The sequence below is a fragment of the Mus pahari genome, chromosome 4 (assembly GCF_900095145.1).
Source record: "Mus pahari chromosome 4, PAHARI_EIJ_v1.1, whole genome shotgun sequence".
In the NCBI taxonomy this organism is placed as follows: domain Eukaryota; kingdom Metazoa; phylum Chordata; class Mammalia; order Rodentia; family Muridae; genus Mus; species Mus pahari.
In genome coordinates, this window is record NC_034593.1 from 96,946,420 (window position 1) to 96,967,073 (window position 20,654).

The 20,654-nt window shown below is 37.7% G+C and overlaps 1 protein-coding gene across 1 annotated transcript in view; it reads left to right on the forward strand.

The window, feature by feature from the left end:
• The window catches only part of Slc16a4 (solute carrier family 16 member 4), a 20,528-nt gene extending 2,174 nt beyond the window's left edge, over positions 1 to 18,354 (forward strand). Inside the window, exons 3-9 of the mRNA XM_021196284.1 lie at positions 4,555 to 4,687; positions 5,416 to 5,559; positions 5,677 to 5,838; positions 7,218 to 7,751; positions 9,711 to 9,922; positions 10,864 to 10,957; positions 17,655 to 18,354. Of these exons, the coding sequence (XP_021051943.1) occupies positions 4,555 to 4,687; positions 5,416 to 5,559; positions 5,677 to 5,838; positions 7,218 to 7,751; positions 9,711 to 9,922; positions 10,864 to 10,957; positions 17,655 to 17,806 (1,431 nt within the window). The 3' untranslated portion in view covers positions 17,807 to 18,354. The remainder of the gene's footprint in view (positions 1 to 4,554; positions 4,688 to 5,415; positions 5,560 to 5,676; positions 5,839 to 7,217; positions 7,752 to 9,710; positions 9,923 to 10,863; positions 10,958 to 17,654) is intronic.
• Positions 18,355 to 20,654: the final 2,300 nt, after the last annotated feature.

Genomic DNA, 20,654 nt, shown 5'->3' on the forward strand with positions numbered 1-20,654 from the left:
TCCACCGGACTGGCCTGTAGGCAAGTTTGTGAGGACGATTTTTTTTTTTTTTTTTTTTTTTTTTTTGATGAATGATAGATTTGGAGAGCCTAGCTCACTGCCATGCCAGGACAGGTGGTCCTGTGTTGTTTAGGAAAACGAGCTGAGCAAGTAGGGAAAACAAGCCAGTAAGCAGTATTCCTCCATAGCTTCTGCTTCAGATCTTGCTCTGACTTCGTTATGGTCTATAACCTGTAAGCTGAAAGGAACCCTTTCCTTCCCAAGTATTTCATCATAGCAACAGAAAGCCAGCACTGCAGTCCCCTTCATTAATAGGGGTTGAGGATAGTTCAGTCTGCTGCCCACACTCCCTCCCCCCATAACTTGAACTCAAATTAACTCTATATCTGACATGTATTGTAAGGAAAGACTTCTTGCCCTCGCCTCCAAGACACTGTTGGGATTGCTATGTGAAAAGTGGTGATGTGCATTATCTGCATGTCTGTTCTGGAACAGTGGTGGATCCCATCATAGCTATGCTGCAAATAACCCTGTGCATAGTGGTACCAGCCCTATAATTCTTAAGCACCCGTAGATCATTTTCTTAACTTTGAGACACACTCACAAAGACACTTCTTTCTTCTTGACATTCCTCCCCTGCTTGGATTTGCAGTAAGCAGCCCACACAATAGGAACATAAGTCCAGATGAGTGACAGACATCAGTATGAAACTGAAGGTGGGAAAACATAATGCATTACTCCTCCCTAGTGATAGAAAAGAGGGAGGGAGGGTAGAGGTCCTAAGCTAGACCTGTGTATTATAAAACTTAACAAATAAAGCACAATTTGTTAAATTCTGGCTTCATTACTGAAGAACAGAATTTCTTCTCCCCTTCCATAGAAACATTAATAATGGGGAAGCTAAAGATGCCTTAAGCCCGAGAGCCCTGCCTGGTTGGGCCTCCTCTCAAATGGTATATGCTGTTGGTGTTGGAGTCTGGTTCTCCCACCCTTTTATGCATTATTCTCAATGGATAACAAGTAATTTGATTAGTTACTGCTAATTAAAAGTAACTAATAATCAGGTTAATAATGTTACTTGGGCAACATGATGATGGTTATTGGAGCACAAAAATGTAGCAAAATGTAGCAATGAACTCAGCTCACTGCTCATAGGGATAATATACATCCTAACAGGGCAATGCATTTATTTCCATGTAAACTACAAGTGTGCTTTTCTGTAAGATTTAAGCTCCCCAAAAAGTGAAAAAATTCTCAGTATGCTTTATGAGCTCCTCCACAAAAGGTTACACTGTAACTCACCATATTTTATATATAACTGTTTCTGGGTTTAGTATGTGTCTTAGTTAGGGTTTTACTGCTGAGAATAGACATTATAATCAAGGCAACTTTTGTAAGGACAACATTTAATTGGGGCTGGCTTACAGGTTCAGAGGTTCAGTCCAGTATCTTCAAGGCAGGAGCATAAAAGTATCCAGGCATGCATGGTGCAGGAGGTGCTGAAAGTTCTACATCTTCAAATGAAGGCTGCTAAGACTGGCGTCCAGGGAGCTAGGATGAGGGTCTTAAAGCCCACACTCATAATGACACACTTCCTTGAACAAGGCCACACCCCCATTCCCTGGACCAAGAATATTCAAACCATCACAGTATATCTTACCAAACTGTTCCGTGGGAGTAGGGAGCCACATTTATACTGTTCATCAGTGTTATGTTCACTATTGTATACCTACTCTGAAGACCCTGAATATACAGCCTGAGACACAGTAGACACTCATTAAATACCTGCATTTTTTGATGGGGGCTGGGGGAGAGACAAATTCATAGACACATTTACAAGAAGCCAAGAGGATGGATGAAGTCAGAGGTGGAGAGAGGCTACTGAAAACATATTACAAACCACGTGTGCTGGTACAGTTGTGTGATACACCTGTAATTGCAGCCACTGGGAGGTGGTGACAGGAGGAACGGGACTTCAAAGTCAGTTGGGGCTGCACTGTGAAATAATCTCAGAAAAACAACAGACAGATTAAGACAATTGGTTGTTCTGAGGTTATGCAGTTTTAGTGAGGCAAGGAAATTGGAAAATTACTTCAGATGGAACCTGAACACTGGATATCCATTGGACAAGCTTCAATACAGGCAAGAAAACAGGCCCTAAATTTAACCCAGTATCCAGAAGTAACTGAAAATGCAGATCTGAACATTTTGGGAGGACAGACCACTAAGGTGTGGAGAGGAATCCGAGAGCAGGGAATATCAGCGTCCAGAGTCATTAGTATATGTACTTTGATAAGTTTTGAATGCTGGTCACTAAAGGAGCAGGAGGAAAAACTCTGAACAGCTTGAATGGCGTAATCTTGGACAAAGTTTAAGGAACTTACAACCAAGAACGTGTTCGCTATAGTCTTTGTGCACCTTAAGTATAGCAACCTGTGTCTCCAATATACAGTTTAACTTTAAGGCTAAAGGGATAGGACAAGATTGGGAAAGATCACTGTACCGTTGACTGGAACCATCCACAGAGGAAACAAGACAGAGCACTAGGCAGATGTCTAGGAATTATCAGGAAAAAAGATGTATGGCCACTGCTGAGGCCACATGATAGAAATGGCAACAATCTGACTTAGCAACAAGGAAGTCTTTGAGAATTTTGGTCAAAGCACTTAGGTTTTCAGTGGAATACTTCCATTAGAGGAAGTAGACAGAGCAGACTTTGAAGAAACTTATCTATGAAGGTCAGGATAAGCTAAGATAACCTTACAGAAGGACTGGAAATAAAAAGAGCTGTTATTAAATAAAATTAACCCTGACAACTCCGATTTCAAAATGAGTGTCGTGGCTCATCTCAAACACACACACACACACAAACACACACACACAGTGGGGGTGGAGTTGGGGGAGGGGGATCCAAGAAAATGAACTGCTTTGCCAGGGGTTGTGGCCCATGCCCTTAATTCCAGGGGCACTTGGGAAGAAGAGGCAGGCGGATCTCTGAGTTTGAAGCCAGCCTGGTCTAAACATACACACACCACATGCACACCGGAGAGTGTTAGTTCAAGGACAGCTACAACTATACAGAGAAACTGTCTTGAAAAACAAAAAACAAAAACCAAAGCAACAAAAAACTAAATGCTTTTAAGCCGGAAATTAGGGGTTGGACCATTCCTAGGTTTTTGTTTGATTTGGAGGTTAGGCAATTACAATGTCTGATGAAGCAGGACTGAGTCCTACCAACCTTAATCCAAGGTATTGGGATCAACACTTATGTAGTAGTCTGCCTGGTTAACTAAGGGAAATACAGATATTGGGAAAGGTCTTCAGTATTTTTTTAAGGTAGAAATTGAAGTTAATTAGGAAGTTAAAAATTAGAGAGAGCTGGCTGGGCAGATGCTAGAGCTCTGCCTTTGTGTTCCTGATACTCAGTGAACAGAAAACATAGTCTGTTAATAAGCAGGTCACACTCATTTCACAGCTCTCAGGAAAAGTTCCAATTGGAGACCAACAGCCAGCCAAATTCAAAAGATTAACAAGAGGTAAACCGAAAGTGGTGGCATATGTCTTTAATCCCAGTACTTGGGAGGCAGAGACAGGAAGATCTCTGTGACTCCAAAGCCATCCCTGGTCTACACAGTGAGTTCTAGGGCTTCAAAGACAGATTGTGTTTCAAAAAATAAAATAAAATAAAATAAAGTAAGCATTCTGTGACTATCACCCATCACTACATAGCTCACGCACAGGCTAAAGGCTTACAGAATGACCCCTTACATTAGTGGTTCTTGTTCATAAGAAGGTACACTGTATTTTGAATTAAGTCTAAAACATTTGATAGTTACATTTGATGGTACAATTGATTTTTTTTCCCAAAGGAAAGTTATATTGTGGGTGCTAGGAACTGAACCTGGGTATTCTGGAAGTGTAACAAGTGCTTGTAACTGCTAAGCTATCTTTCCAGCCCCAAGTTTCATTTTGTACTTGCTTTCAAGCAAGAATAAGAAAAATGTTTTTGACTCTTTTAACTTAGGAAGCCTCCTAGGCAGTTGCCAATTCTCGATCTCTTGCCTCCAGATAAGAAATACTATTCTGAAATAAGACTAGAAATGATTAAAGCAGGGTAGGAGTGGCTACAATCCCTTACAATTAGGAGTTAAGGAATGGTTATATACAAACAGGTTTTTCACCCAAAAGGCACCTGTAATAAATAACTGTCAGAGATAGTATATAAAAAAATAGTGGGGAGTCAAGTCAGCTTAGGGTCTAAAGTCTCACTGCCTGTACCACTATTGGCAACTTTTATCTTAGACTTCAACTCTCACTATAAAATAGTGATACATCCTTTTCATAAGCTTGAAATGGGGACTAAATGAGATTATTTCCATGAATCTGTCCTAACACTTTAAAGAGGAACGAACTGCTTCTCCAACCCCCTATTATATAACCAGAAACCACCAATAAGACAAATGAATAAGTACTGAGATGCTGGAGCAATAGAACCTCAGGTAACAGTTCGAGCCCACTTTGCACCTAACAAGGACTCTGTATGCTTTGATTTAGGTAAACGTGTTTGTGATGGGAATGACCAAGACATTTGCAATTTTCTTTGTGGTCTTTCAAGAAGAGTTTGAAGGCACTTCAGAGCAAATTGGTTGGATTGGATCCATTATGTCATCACTCCGTTTCTCTGCAGGTATGGAGTTGGCAATAAGCTTGCTGTCTATGACAACACCTTCACTCTTTTAGGGCTGAAGTAATGTTACATTCAAGTTCACCTATTAATATGCATTAATATCAATATATAATATTGAAAGAGACATCAGTATTTAAGCTCTATTTAATTTGGTAATTAAGTTGGGAAAATTAAGGTTAAAAAGGAATTAAGGCCAGGTGTTGGTGGTGCATGCCTTTAATCCCAGCACTTGGGAGGCAGAGGGTGGATCTCTTGAGTTGGAGGCCAACCTGGTCTATAGAGCAAGTTCCAGAATGCCAAGGCTACACAGAAAAAAAAAACCCATCTTGAAAAAAAGACAGGGAAAGGAAAAAGGAATTAAGAATCCAAGTATTTAATTAATGATTGATTTTTTTGTTCATGCCTTGTGGTTTTTGTTTTATGTCTGGTAAGGCTTTAAACCCAAGACTTCACAAGTGAAACCGTTCAACTCTAATTATGTGATCATATTAAAAACAAACATTAAACCAATTTCTCCTGTAGTTCTAGTTGGTGTTGTAATACGGAGATTAGCGATGCAAATTTGTACTAAACAGAGGCCACTAGTACAAACATAATTTTATTTAATTTTTGAATATACAATATGCTAAACCAATTGTCTTGCTTTCCTCTAATCAGTCAAATAATACACAGGGCCTACGGGATGTCCGAGGATATTAACTCAGCACTTTTCCCTTTCTTCTCTTAAGGTCCCCTGGCTGCTATTATCTGTGACATACTTGGAGAAAAATCCACCTCCATTCTTGGGACTTTCCTTGTTTCCGGTGGCTATCTCATCAGCAGCTGGGCCACAGGCATTCCCTTTCTTTGTGTGACTATGGGGCTGTTACCTGGTGAGTTCACAATCAACTGTCCATAAAGGATGAAACAGGAAACTGTCCTGCTGTCCTCATCTACATCATCCGATCAACTAATGATCTAATTTCAAACTTTTTTTTTCTTTTTTTAAGGTTTGGGGTCTGCTTTCTTGTACCAAGTAGCTGCTGTGGTAATTACCAAATATTTCAAAAAACGATTGGGCCTTTCTACAGCAATTGCCCGTTCTGGAATGGGGCTGACATTTTTGTTGGCACCCTTCACAAAATTCCTGATAGATCTTTATGACTGGACAGGTGAGTCAGTCCACATTTCTTAACTTTCAACACTAAAAATGTAATGTTTAGCCCTCCTTTTGAATACTAGAAGTGAAGCTTTAAAAAATTTCACTTCCTAGATCCAAGGTCACTATGAGACCCTAGCAGGTCCAGAACTCATGGCAATGCTGGGATTACAGGCCACCAGGCACCACGTAGCACTGAAGATGAGAGGAGGAAATAAACATGATATTTAATGGAAGCATATCCCCTTCCTTAGAGAATATAAGGGAGAAATCTTCCTATTTGCCAGCCAACTCAAGAATTCTCTTTTCAGAATTCCATACATGAGGTGCAACTAGAAATGCTGTGTGGTAAAAGCCTTAGGAAAACAACGTGTTCTTTCTCCTCCAATCTTTCACTAAAGCATCCAAAGAAAACACAAAAACTAAAACTCTGCATTTAAAAACAAATCTAAGAGATTAAATGGAGTATTTGTAAAAAAGATTATGTTCCTACCAGACAATCTCTATATATATCAACTAGGAATTTTCACAAAGCCATTTCATAATTTTCTATCTCAAGTATTCTAGTGAAATGTATGTCTATCTCTACCTTTATAGTAGTTTTGACTACTCTTCCCTATGTAGAGCACTATTCAGTAGTTTCACGGTAAATGGGAACTTCCAACTGATACGCCTCTAGAAAAGCCTAGACAAGCTTGTTCTCTCCAGAAACAATAAGTCATTGCTTTGTTCAGGACACTCTGAAACCAACCAAGTACTCACAGCAAAGGCAAGACTAGCATGTGTTCAAGGGGGAAAAACTCCGAAAGGCTTTTTTAACATGTTTTCCCCCATGATTCCTGACAGCTAATTCTATATTCCCTACACCAAAATCCAGTCACAATATATTTAAAATGTAAATTTGTGCCATTCAGATTATTAACCCACATCCCAATCCCCTCCTCCTATCTTTTCCTTTAGCAAAAATAACCTCTTTCCAATTTCCTGGTTTTCGAATATCTAAAGTTTTACATTTTTGCACCATGAATATTGTCAATAGATGTAAGTGCTTTCAGTTAAATTTGGGAGGCAGGGAAGGAGAGATGGCTCAGCAATTAAGGCATTTTGCTGTTCTTCCAGATGACTAGAATTCCATTCCCAGAATCCATATCAGACATTTCACAACTGCATGCAATCCCAGCTCAGGGGATCTGATTCTCTTCTGGCTTCAGTGGACTCCCCCCCCCCCAAAACACACACACAAATAAAATGTTTTTTAAGTAGCATGGGAGGCAAAGTAGTATTTTTAAGAATTATTGGACTATGGAGGTTGGCCTCCTCCCAGCCTATGAATAGACAGTAGCATGAGCTGAAAGGCTATTCTTATGTTCTCAATTTCTCTCTTCCATTTAGGTGCTCTTATTTTATTTGGAGCTATTACATTGAATTTGGTGCCTTCCAGCATGCTCTTAAGACCCATCCACATCCAATCAAACAATTCTGATATTGAAAACAAAGGTAGCATTTTGTCTGCAACTGAACCAGAGGCATCATACAAGACAGAAACATCGAACTGCAACGAGACACGCAACGAGACACAGGACTCTTTCATCAAAGACAGTACTATGAAAAAATCTGGACAACCTACCAAAACTTCCAGAAAAACTGTCTTAGAAAATCAGAGTGAAGAGATCAGCAATAGGCCTCATAGGCACAGGCTGTTACTAATGAGCAATGACAAAAGTTACAAGAAAAAGTTTGTTTCATGGAACTGCAAACAAAAACTTTTAGATATTTCTCTCTTTAGAAATCCTTTCTTCTACATATTTACTTGGTCTTTTCTCCTGAGCCAATTGGCATATTTCATTCCTACTTTCCACCTAGTAGCCAGAGCAAAAACACTTGGAATTGACATAATGGATGCCTCCTACCTTGTGTCTGTAGCTGGTAAGAAAAATGAACTTAGCTTGATAAAAGTTTATTAAATTTTATTTTAAAACAGAAGCAAGGAAAAGGGGAGAAAGCAAGAGAGTGATTGTGAGTGGACTATGGAAGGGCTAGGAAAAGAAGGTTTTCTGGGGTTAAACAGAGTAGTGTGTATTTTCTCATGCAGATTTGGCAACTGCTCTTTCAGGTTCTAGCAGACCCTAACTCACCTTACCCACCTTCAGGTGTCAAACACAGTATATATCAGTTTTTTATTGGGAAGAAAATTTCAAAAGCTGGTGCTAAGTGTCAACAGCTAATCTGGGAAGAAAAATCTCAGCTAGAAAACATGGTGTAATAACTTGAAGGATTGATTCTGAAGCTTAACTTCCCAGGCCAGGCTCTTGCTGTGTTTATTTGTTTTGGATGTGTGACCTTGGGCAAGGCATTCTCCTCCAGGTCAGGATTTCCTTTTCCTATAGGATAGGCATAACACACTGCTTTCCCTCACAACTGTCAGACAGAATGTAATGTATATGTAATTTAGTGTAGTGCCAGGCTAGCATAATGTTCTACTGGTACTTAATGCTAAGCAATTTTCCTGTTGAAATAACTGTAAGAGACAAATGACTGTTGAATTAGTCACTAATCCACAGGCTCGTGTTTAAAATAGAATGTATGTTAAAAACACAAAAACAATTATTCTATGTAATCATAAAATGTTGGACAAATACTTAAGTTGTAGATTCTCTCAACTGACAAGACAGAAAGTCTGAAACAAAGAATGAGCCTGGATGTTTTGCTCCAACTGGACAATTCAACATTCAACTTAACTTTTCTTCTACAGATTTCTTGGGGGAAAGTCCTTAGAAAGCTGAAGACACTTAGTTTCAAATGTTTTCAATGAAGAAATGCTTCAGTCAAAAAATGCTGTTACATAAGAGTAGCTTTGGTTGACCATTTTCTTTTACTGTCTGATAGGATCCATTTGGGTCAGATTAAGGCTATACAAATTAGGCCAAATAGCGTTAATACTGCCTCAGCGTGCATCCTAGGAGACTAGTAAAAATATAGTAGCATTACTTTAGTCTCTTTTTATGGAGCAGTTTGTTTGAACCCCTAAAATTCAAATCAACTTGAGATCATACTGGTTTTCTATGTAAGGCCTCATACCTGTGAGGGAAGCACTGGACCACTAAGTCTTCTATCCCCAGCATTACTCATGGCTCTCTGTTTTTGAGACTTGGTCTCATCATGTAGCTCAATCTGTCTTAGAACTTACCATGCAGACTGGGGTGGCCTGGATGAAATTCACAAGATATCTACCTTTGCCTCCCAAGTGCTGGGATTAAAGGTGTTCACCATGCCTGGCTTCATGATATTCTTGACTTTTGGTATTTTAAACTGGTATGTCTTAGAATAGGGTAAACAGTAACAATGCAGAATGGAAAAAAAAAAGTGCTTCTTACACTTTACTCATTACACCATACTGCCTATGTCACAAATGACATATATAAACGACTTACGTATTTTCAAGTTAACTTTAACAACCATTGGAGGCCTTAAATTCCAAAGCCTCATAAGAGTCCCAGTGTCTATATTTTTACTATAAGATTTTATTTCATTTCTCTGATTTCACCATATGACTCCTCAGGACACTGAAGTTTAATATCCTCACTTGTTGAACCTTTGAAGACCTCTTCAGACCCTAGTCTTGTCAACAGAGATTCTACATACAATTAGAGAACATATATGACAACTTAATGTTTTCATATTCAGCTGGAGGCAGCATCCTGGTATTTTATTAGATGTTTTAAAAAGTAAGATACATATCCTATTTCACTATGAAACCATTTTCCCTCCTAAACTCTGGCCTCAGGATGGCATCCTACTCCTTGGGCAAAGATACACTTAGACACTGACATTCTTACAAAAGGATTTAGGAAACAAGATTGCCTGACTTTGTATTCACTGTTCCAGGTATCACCGAGACAGTCAGTCAGCTCATTTCTGGATGGATTGCGGATCAAAATTGGATCAAGAAGTATCAATACCACAAGTCTTACCTCATTCTGTGTGGTGTAACTAACCTGCTTGCTCCTTTAGCCACCACATTCCCACTCCTTATGGCCTATACCATCCTTTTTGCCATTTTTGCTGGTGGCTACCTGGCACTAATACTGCCAGTATTGGTGAGTAAAATGACTCAGTACAAGTATCAGTACCAGCCTTCCCAAGAATTCAAATTTTATACTAACTTTATGATTTAAAACTACACAAGACTTCAAAAATCCTGCAGTTAGTTATATCCTGTCATTATTCACCTAACCATGTGAGGAACAGAAGCTAAGAGGACTAGCCACATAGAAAAGGATAAAGAGGAACACAGAGACCAGTAAGATTCCAACTCTCCTTGTGTTCACTCCTCTCCAACAGGCTCCAGGGGTCTCTAGGTCTTGCTAGGACACAAGTACATAAGTCTGCTAATAAGGATTGCATCTGTGTACTGCCTTGAGTCCTATGTACTTTAAGAACATTATTTTAACAAGTTCTCTATATTAACCTAAAACTTAAATCCTGAACTCAAATGGAATTAAAATGGTTTTTAAGTAGTGTAGGATAGTGTATGAGGCTTAGGCAAAATCCCAGGTTCCCAAAGATGAAATCAGTTCCTGTGCTACCAGATTTCTTATAAACCCATGGTTGGTAGTAAGCCACAGGTGGATTCAATATTAATATAAGCACAGATTGCAAAATACTATTTCCTAATTGAGAAGGAAGATCATTAAGGTTTGGGAGGTTAAAAAAAAAAACTCCTGAACTATATAAAAAGTTAATCTATCTAGACCAAACACCAATGTTCCCCCACTAATAAACTGAAAACACTTATGCTGTCTAGCCAATCCTAGTTCCCTAGTTGTCATCTATTCCCTTTCCTAATACTGGGGATGAAAAGCCAACTAAATCATCCCAGGAGTCAAACTGTTCAGTCTGAGTGGGTTTTTTTTTTTTTTTTTTTTTTTTTGGTTTGGTTTGGTTTGGTTTTAATGATATTTGTCACCCCTTTGTAAACATAAGACACTGGAGAAGTTCATCCTTAAAATGGCTAACACTAAATTCTCATTCCCTACAGGTTGACCTATCTAAGAATTCTAGAGTACACAAGTTTTTGGGATATGCCAGTTTCTTTGCTGGGATAGCTGTCCTTTCTGGACCACCAATAGCAGGTAACAACTAAGTCACATTCTGAGCAAATTTCAATGAAGAAATTAGAAATCTAGGATCAATGGCAACAGTATAGGTTTAAATGCTATATTTGACTTTACCATGTTTGCTCTACCCTGATCACCAATACAGGGAAATATGAAGTTAATTCTATAAATATGTTTTGCTTTAATGGAAATAACCAGTTTTACTTAAATGGTATTTTTTGTTTGATTAGTTAAAAATTTGACTACCTGCACAGAAATAAATGATTCACTGGTAAAGGCTTAAATGTTAAGATTCTCACAGACCCAAGTTCTCATCTATTGACCTTACTGACTGCTACAGTGTTTCCACTGTCCACAACAAGGAAGTCACCTAAAATTAACTTTTCTGTTTTTAAACCATTTATTTTGTTTTTGAAACAAGGTCTCATTTGCCCAAGTTGGCTTCAAACTTCCTATTCACCTTAAGAACTTTCTGATTCTTCTGTTCCCACCTGAGACTACAAGTGTGACATCATTACCTGGTGTATGCAGTGGTGGGAAAGCAAATCAAACTCAGGGCACTCATGCTAGACAAATAATCTGTCAACTGAGGCCAGCATCGCTTTTAATACTTTCAGACCATAATTGAAAACAGTGATTTTGCCCTATCATTTAAAACAAAAAACAAACAAACATGTACAGCGATGGTAAGTTTGTATTCTTATTTGTTTTTGAGGCAGGGTCTCATGTAGCCTAGACTGGCCTTAAACTCACTACCCTAGAAGATGCTGGCTTGAACTCTTAATCCTCCTGTATCTGTCTCCCAAGTGCTGGAACTACTGGCATGTGCCACCATTCCTGGTTTCTATTTCCTTTCCTTTTGTTTTTCTAAATGAAAAAGAACAGACTACAACAGAGCAAATTAGAAAACAGAATCATTTTATTGTGATACTTTCATACACACACCTAATGCATTATAAAATATATTTGTTTTCAATAAATCAGAAAAAAAAATCTCTATAGATTTTTCTTACCCAAAGTCTAGAATACTTAGAACTATATGTAAGGATAAGTGGAGCCCTGTACCCACTAATCCTAAGAATTTACTTGGACAGTCATACATTTTCTAACAAGTCAAAGGTAGTGGTTAAGCTACCACTAAAGGCCTTCACTGATTTTTAGTCTAGGAGTTTGTTGTTCACAGTATCCCAAGAAAGATAATCATAAGACACAACTAAAGATATCTCACCAAGAGTGATGTTATGTGGCTAAGCATCTAGTTAAGGGGAGAGGTTTCAGGGAGGCTCTGATTTCTCTAAATCATTCCTCTATGAAACGATAAAGACAACTTTCTGACTTCAGCAGCAACTACCAAAGAAATACTACAAATGTTGGCTTTCAGATTAACTCAGTTCTTTGGAATGCAGATGTAACTCAGGGGTGAACCACTTGCCTAATGTACAAGAAGCCCTTGAAAACCTAAACTAAAAACAGGTAACTTGATTATTAAGAGGTATGGGAAACTATGTGACTATTTTTACCTTTAAATCTAAATGTGTATTGGTAATCTTCAAAGCTGTAAGAGATTCTCATTTTTACTTACCCATATCTATTAACAAATGAAAAGCTGAAATTCCTATAAAAGAATATAGGCATACTTAAGTAGGAATCTGGCAAACAGTAAATCCTCAGTCAAAATGTTTGTTTAAAAGGGTACCAATGAGTAAATAAACAATATACTTCTCTTTCCTGTATGGGAATGAAAAAGAAAAGAAAAGTTAGTTCTTTACAACATTTTAATAATTCTAGGAAAGAAAAAAGCATAGGAAAACCATAGAAATCATGTAACTTTTAACAAAACTATATAATTAAAAAAAAATCTATATACTTTATCATTATGAATATGACAAGAAATATAGCAGCAACAAAATTCATTAAGGCAAGAATTCAAAATAAAAGAAGCCAAAAGCCTTCCACTCCCCACATGTACTCCTCCACAGAACATTACCTTTTTCCTCTCCAACCAGATTCTTTCTATCCTTCTCTATAACTAGTATGAAATCCAATTTTATTTAATAATATGGCTCAAATCAGATCCAGCTTCCTAGCTGAGGCTGGTTAGCAGACTAAGAGTAGGTTGGTTAAAAGTCACAGTGTATTCAAACCTGCTAGGTTTATGCTGGTAGATAACATCCAGAATTCCACCTTAGCACCAAGATTTGAAAGGCTGTGGGGAAATAAGAATTATTTATTTGAAAACCTTGTTATATTTCTAGTAAACTCTGGAATCTGCCTTCTTTTACATCCAATACTGAACATCTGATGAAGTAGATATAACCCTAACTCATCTATTTCCTTAACTTGAAATGGGTATGGTATTAACAATTCAAATGTTAATCAGTTATTTCAAAAAACAAACCATTTTGGACAAACTCTAAGAAAACCTTTAAATTCTTTTTGGTTTTCTAAGACAAAGTCTCATTGTATAGTGCAGGCTACCTAGAACTTGCTGTGTAGTACAGAGTGACCCTGAACACAAGATTCTCCTACTTTTATTTATTTATTTTATTTATTTTCCTGGTTTTTTCGAGACAGGGTTTCTCTGTATAGTCCTGGCTGTCCTGGAACTCACTTTGTAAACCAGGCTGGTCTCGAACTCAGAAATCCACCTGCCTCTGCCTCTGCCTCCTGAGTGCTGGGATTAAAGGCGTGCGCCACCACCGCCGGCAAGATTCTCCTACTTTTTTAAGTGCTAAGATTATAATAGGCATGTGTTACCTTATAAGTCAAAGATGACAGAGAAACTGGTAATCTTTTACTAGCTCTGTGTATTATAGGAAAAGGAATCCAACCAAGGAGGTTTCTGTCCCTTTAACAGGAAAGCTATGTTATAAACTGGCAGGCCATTCCTATTTCCAGTCTATCTTCAGTTCAAATACAATACTCAACAAAACTTCTGATCCTTGCTCTACCATTTACCAAATTAACCTCAAAAGTTTTATCAGCTATGCTGACTTATAGAATTTCTTAGGAAAAAAGATAGCTCAAGCTTTTGGTCTGTTATAGTTCCATTGAGGAGACTATAAGGAATGGAAGACAAGTGAGATGGCAGAGCAGAGTTCTCTGTCTGGACAAATAAAAGGGACTATACTAACACTGGAGAATTTGTAAACTGTTCATTATCAGGTGGTTAATGTCCCTCCAACCACACTATCCAGCAAGCTTCACTCTGACTCAGCATTCCTAAGACTGATGAGTATCTATGAAAACATCAAAAATAAATTTCAAATGGCTCTATTGTGGTATAAAAGGTATGCAAAAGCCAAGACTAGAGTGTCCTAATCCTCAAATAAAACAGAGCACAGAGCCAATGCTAAAGTGCCCATACTAATTCTTACTGTAAATTTCTATCTTGGGGCCTTCAGTGAGTTCCTATCTTAAAAAGGCCCCAAGATTTTAATTTGCTAACACACATTTCCCAAGATTTATTCATATAATGGCATATACAGAACACACAAATATTTTACAACACAACCAAGAGATAAAACTGCTATATCCAACCAGTGGCCCTGACAGAAGATCAGGGTCTTACCAAGCATAGTGGTATACACCTTTAATTCTAGTACTTGATAGGCAGAGCCAATAGATCTCTGTGAGTCTGAGGTCACCCTGGTCTAGACAGCTAGTTCTAGGCTACCAACTGGATCTATCTGGTGAGACCCATATCTCAAAAAAAAGAAATAAAATCACTGTGTCCATACACCTTGGGAGTTTGCCACTATGCCTCCTACCTAACAGAGGAAACTCTCATTAAACAAGCCAGTTTCAGAATTTTCAGTTTCATAGTTGAAGTAACAAGGAGCTTTGGGATAAGAACTTCCTGGGTATATTTCAAGTTGTAACATGTTGATAAATGGAAACCTAACAGCAAGCCTAATTGGATTCCTTTTTTCTTCTTTACTTTGTGAGTGTATGTGTGTGAACATGCCATGCTGCAGCACACGTGTGGTGAACAGAGAGCAGCCTATGGGGAGTCAGTTTTCTTCTTCCATCACAAATCCCAGGGATAGAGTTCAGGCTGCTAGGCTTTGTAGCAGAGCCTACCTGGGAAGCCATCTCAACAGCCCCTAAAAGAATTCTTAGCTTAAACAAATTCTGAAACACATGGTAATAAATACTTCTGAGCATATTAAATTCCTTTTCCATGATTGAACTCATAAATTCATATGCAAAGTTTATTGGTTGACTATCTTAAAATCCAAAATAATAAATCTTTGGGGGGGGAGTAATATGATGTCATAATGGCAAATTTTCCTACCATAAGTTTGATTCATGCACAAAAATATTAAAAATATTATATAAAATTATCTTTAGGGAGATAGATGATGGCTCAGCAGTTAAGAGCATTTGTATATAGCCCTTGCAGAAGGTCCAGATCCAGTTCTCAGAATCCATACAGTACTTCACAACCATCTGTGACTCCCACAGGATCTAAAACCCTTTTCTGATCTCTGAGGAACCAAGCATGTATGTGGTGTACATACACACATTTTACACCTGCACGCATGCATGCACACGCATGTGCACACACACACACACAGAGGCAAAATATACAAACATAAAAAGATGAACATATTTTTAAAAATTATCTTTAGGCTGTATATATAAAGTACACAAAACATAAATGAATTTTCTGTTCAGACTTGGGTTCCATTCCTAAGGTACCTTAACCCTTCTTAGCCATAACAATCAAGCTTAGATTTAAGTGGCCCCTAGGTAAGGCAAAAATTCAAACTTGAATAGTATTAAAACTTGGAGTAGTGAACCTTTGCCTACCATTAAAAATTAAAGATTTGGCTCTGGATCTCAATCAGAATTTTAAAGATATTAGCATCTCAATTAACAAGTATAAATAGGTAGAATATTCAAAGCAAATTATTTCATCCAACTTGAAATATGCCAAATGACTCCCTTTTCTGATAAAAATATTAAAGTATTTTAAGCCCTAATGTTTCAGACATAACATTCTCTTTAAAAGGTGTATATAAAAGAAAAGCTTAGAAATGATTTGCTCTGAACCAACTGCCATCTGTGATCCCAACTACTAGCACTATCAAAATCACCAGCCAGAACCCATAGTTCTTTCCTATAATGCTAACATTTGATAACCATCAGAAAGTCACAGGACATATTCGCATACACAGAAGAGGGAGTGCTGCTGCTCCATCTTCCTTCCTTTCTAGAAAATTCCCTAACTCAGATTAGTTACCTGTTTCTTAGGGAGTTATAGGTCATTCATGTTCATAGAACACAAAGACTCATCCTAGCTGACCTCACTCCATTCCTTCAACTAGTCCCCAAGAAACTTAACTGAGAGGTCACTAATCAAATCAAGAATCAGTAAACAAATTCCTAAAGTTAGCTGAATTTAAAGGGCTATAAATTTACATGCCAATTCATGTATTACATAAAATATAGGAAACATAAAACCATCATAAAAGGGGCTGGAGTATAGCTTAGTAGTAAAGCATAAGTTTGCCATGTTTGTACATGAAGCCCTGGGTTCAATACCCAGAGCCAACTAATAAAAATATAGTGGGGCTGGAGAGATGGCTCAGCAGTTAAGACTGCTCTTCCACAGGTCCTAAGTTCAATTCCTAGTATCCACATGGTAGATCACAACCATCTGTAATGAGATCTGATGCCCCCTTCTGGTGTTTCTGAAGACAGCAACAGTGTATTCATAGAACTAATACATAAATTAAAACTTAAAAACAAAAACAAAACTTCAAACCCTGGGAGTCAGAGCTAAACAAGAAAATGAAGAAATGGCAATAAACAATTACACTAAATGGGAGTTGGGGATGAGAAAAGAAACCCCCCCCCAAAAAAAACAACAATAACAACAAAACATAACCAAACCAAAAAACAAACAAACCCATAAGCAGAGAGTATTTCCACCCCTCTCTTCACCAGTAATATCATCTGCAATCCCAGAACCAAACAAGCATACATATCATCTTTATAACACTAAGATGTTTTCAGAGTATAGACTGTATATGGACATTTAAATGTTGATTTCCTGCTATCGCACAGTGAAACAAACACTTTTCAGAAGATGTTTTACTAAGTCCTAGGAGGTGCTCTTGACCAAAAGATTTCAAGCCTTCTCTTCTCTTCTTATTTAAAGAGCATCCAGTTAGGAAGACAGCTCAGAGGCAGGGTTTCAGGGAGAACTCCTTTGCTTTTTGGTTTAGCACATTTATCAAGCAGTTCTTTCTCATGTGATCACAGCCCCCACCCCTTTATAGAATTTACCAAATATATATTTTAAGTGGTTAACATCTACTTTCCACTAAAACTATAAACTTTATGAGGGCTCAGTAAAGGTTCAGTCTCCTTTTTTCTTTGAAGCAAAACAACTTATTTATGGTTACTTTCCTTATAAGAAGGAACAGCAGTCTAACAATCACCATAAAATGAACTGCTGTGTCCCTAATTTTCTTGTTTCTACCTTAAGACATGTTTTGGAGACCACGATGACTCCAATATAAGTTTCTATTCAGATGAAAATGATCCAGATTGAAGTAAGACAGGTGAGAAGCTCTATTTAAGTTCAGTGGCTTACAATAGACTGAGAACAGGAGGCACTTTCCTTCAAAGTCTTAAGATTTGTTTGAGAGTAACAAAAGTAAGGGTCACTTCATTAACAGAAATCATTCCTACCTTGCAGGCTGGATATATGACTACACACAGACTTACACAGGCTCTTTCTATTTTTCTGGCACCTGCTATATCCTCTCTTCAGTTTCCCTTTTTTTTGTACCACTGGCTGAAAGATGGAAACGCAAACAGTCTGACCTTCTGAGGACTACAATCAAGTAAGAGCCTAACAAACAAAAACCTAAACAAGCTACTGTAAGCAAAGGCTCAGAAGAAAAGTCTTTGTTAAGATAAGAAAGCAAGCCATAGAATTTTTAAGATTGCTTCCTACTTTATTAGCACTGCCAGGAATGTCCAATAGGTGGAAGGAGTAATAAATGAGTAATAAAGGAGTAACAACTTAAATTGTTAGTATTTAATCAAATAGGCTAAAAATTGAATCCATTGAAGCAACTACTTTACTATTAAATGAAAATCAGAATGTACTATAATAAATCAATGCAATTTTTCATTTGTGCTATGGCAATTCTGTCATCAAAGTATGTGACAATTATAAAACTATTATTTTCTTTTATTTAAATATAGTCATTGGTTAACTAGAGCTCTGGAATCTGAATAAAGCCTTACTTAGTGACAAGAATGATAATACCCCCTCCAAAAAAGTTTATTGCTGTTTATTCATTATAAGTAATCTTTGTTTTCTTATTACTTTGTCTTTTAGAATTCTATAGTGTACTGCTATCTAATAAAAATAAAATTTGCTAAAATAATTTTTATTTGATCATTTGAATGGTATTACTGTCCATCTAAACAGCATTACCTTTCCAGTAAATTAAATTATCTAAGCCGGGCAGTGGTGGCGCATGCCTTTAATCCCAGCACTTGGGAGGCAGAGGCAGATGGATTTCTGAGTTTGAGGCCAGCCTGGTCTACAAAGTGAGTTCCAGGATAGCCTGGGCTATACAGAGAAACCCTGTCTCGAAAAACCAAAAAAAAAAAACTAAAATATTTACATTAAGCATCTACACAACTCTTCAGAGCTATAAGTTTCATATGGTAGTTGAAGAGGTGGTTTTAGGAGGAAAAGCATTTAAATAAAAAGAAGTGTGCCATTTATGGCTAATTAATAATGGTTCTTGCACTAAACATTTGCATGTGACTAGTGAACTCTTGGCTGTTTAACGGGATAAAAAAGGGTTTTCTGAGCAGGACATGGTAGCATAACCAGAAATCCGAGCAGTCAGAAGACTGGCTAAATGCATGAACATCCTGAGTTTGAGTACAGGGTGGCCCACACAGGATAAACTATGTCCAAAATGAAAACCATTTTTTTTTTTGCAACACAACCTCCTTTAATCTCTTTCAGAATATTCCAACTATTATAATTGCACTCTTATCCTTCTCTGTTTAAAACATCTATTGGTTCCTTAATAAAGAAAAACCCGGGCTGGTGAGATGGCTCAGTGGGTAAGAGCACCCGACTGCTCTTCTGAAGGTCCGGAGTTCAAATCCCAGCAACCACATGGTGGCTCATAACCATCTGTAACAAGATCTGACTCCCACTCCCTCTTCTGGAGTGTCTGAAGACAGCTACAGTGTACTTACATATAATAAATAAATAAATCTTAAAAAAAAAAAAAAGAAAAAAAAAACCCTAAACTGAAAGCTTGAATTTGTTTGATACTTTCCCAAATAAGCCTTTGTGCAAATTTTACCATCTGCTGAAATTTCTGAAGCTGGCCTTCTTTGACCTGGCCCATGCCTACATACCATTACAATCCAACCCAACCCATTCAGTACTCAAATGAACATCATTCCCAACATGTGGAATCTCACCTAATGTCCTTTATTTATAGTGCTGGAGAGTGAACTATTATTATCACAGGCAAGCACACTATCACTAAGCTACATCCCCAGCTCCCTGCCTAATGCTAATCTAGGCACAAATTGAGCTCAACAATTTTCTTTACTGGTCTTGTAGATACAAGATAATGTGTCCAAGGCCCGCTATAAACTCAGTAACCAAATGAGTCTTAAATCTCATTTATCTTAAAGACTGTAAGTTGCTCTTATTTAAAAGGCAGTTTTTACATTTTAAAAAAATTTACCTGTCTATGTTAAATAAGGTATACACACACACACACACACACACACACACACACGCCAGGGTAGCCTCAAATTCACAATCTTGCTTCAACATCCTAAAATTACAGGTGTATACTATCACAACCAGCCACAGGTTTTTACATTTAAGAAAAAATGTCTAATATTCTTTTTCTTAATTTAACACATGCCAAAACATAAAAATAAGAATATGAGGCTAGAGAGATGAGAGGATGCAGGCTGTGGCAGGCATCCACTTACATGCTCTCACATACAATCTGTAGCTCCAAAGGTAGGGATCCTATGCCTTTTTTCCAGCCTCCATGGGCACCAGGCATGCACAAGGTACACAGACACATGCAGGAAAAACACCCATGCACATAAAATAAAAATAGTCTAAAACAAAAATAGGAAACCTCCCCCCACTTTTACAAGCAGGGAACAGTAATAAATCTCAGCTCTACTATTTTCTACCATATGATCTCCTAAGTTGTTCAACATATCTGAGCCCCAACTTTCTCCTCTGCAAAATGAGGATACCCCTACCTATCTACCTACCTATCTACCCACCTACCTATGGATTATAGTGTGAGGATTAGGTGAAAATATACTTTCCAAGCAAAATATCCTTCATAAACAGTAATCACTACTTTCTTTTCTTCTGCCTTCTATGTTAAAAAGATAAACCAATAGGAACCAGTCTGAATTTCCCCTTCCATTTGAAGCAGCAATTAATTTTCAAAAGACTTCAACAATCTAGACTCTTTCCAAACCTCAAAACTGTCTATTAAGTAAAGAATTCCACAATGGGCAGGAGAGATAGCCCAATAGTTAAGAGCACTTGACTACTTTTCCAAAGGTCCTGAGTTCAATTCTCAGCAACCACCTAGTGGCACACAACCAACTACAATGTGATCTTCTGTGGGGTCAGCTACAGTGTACTCATATGTATAACATACATAACATA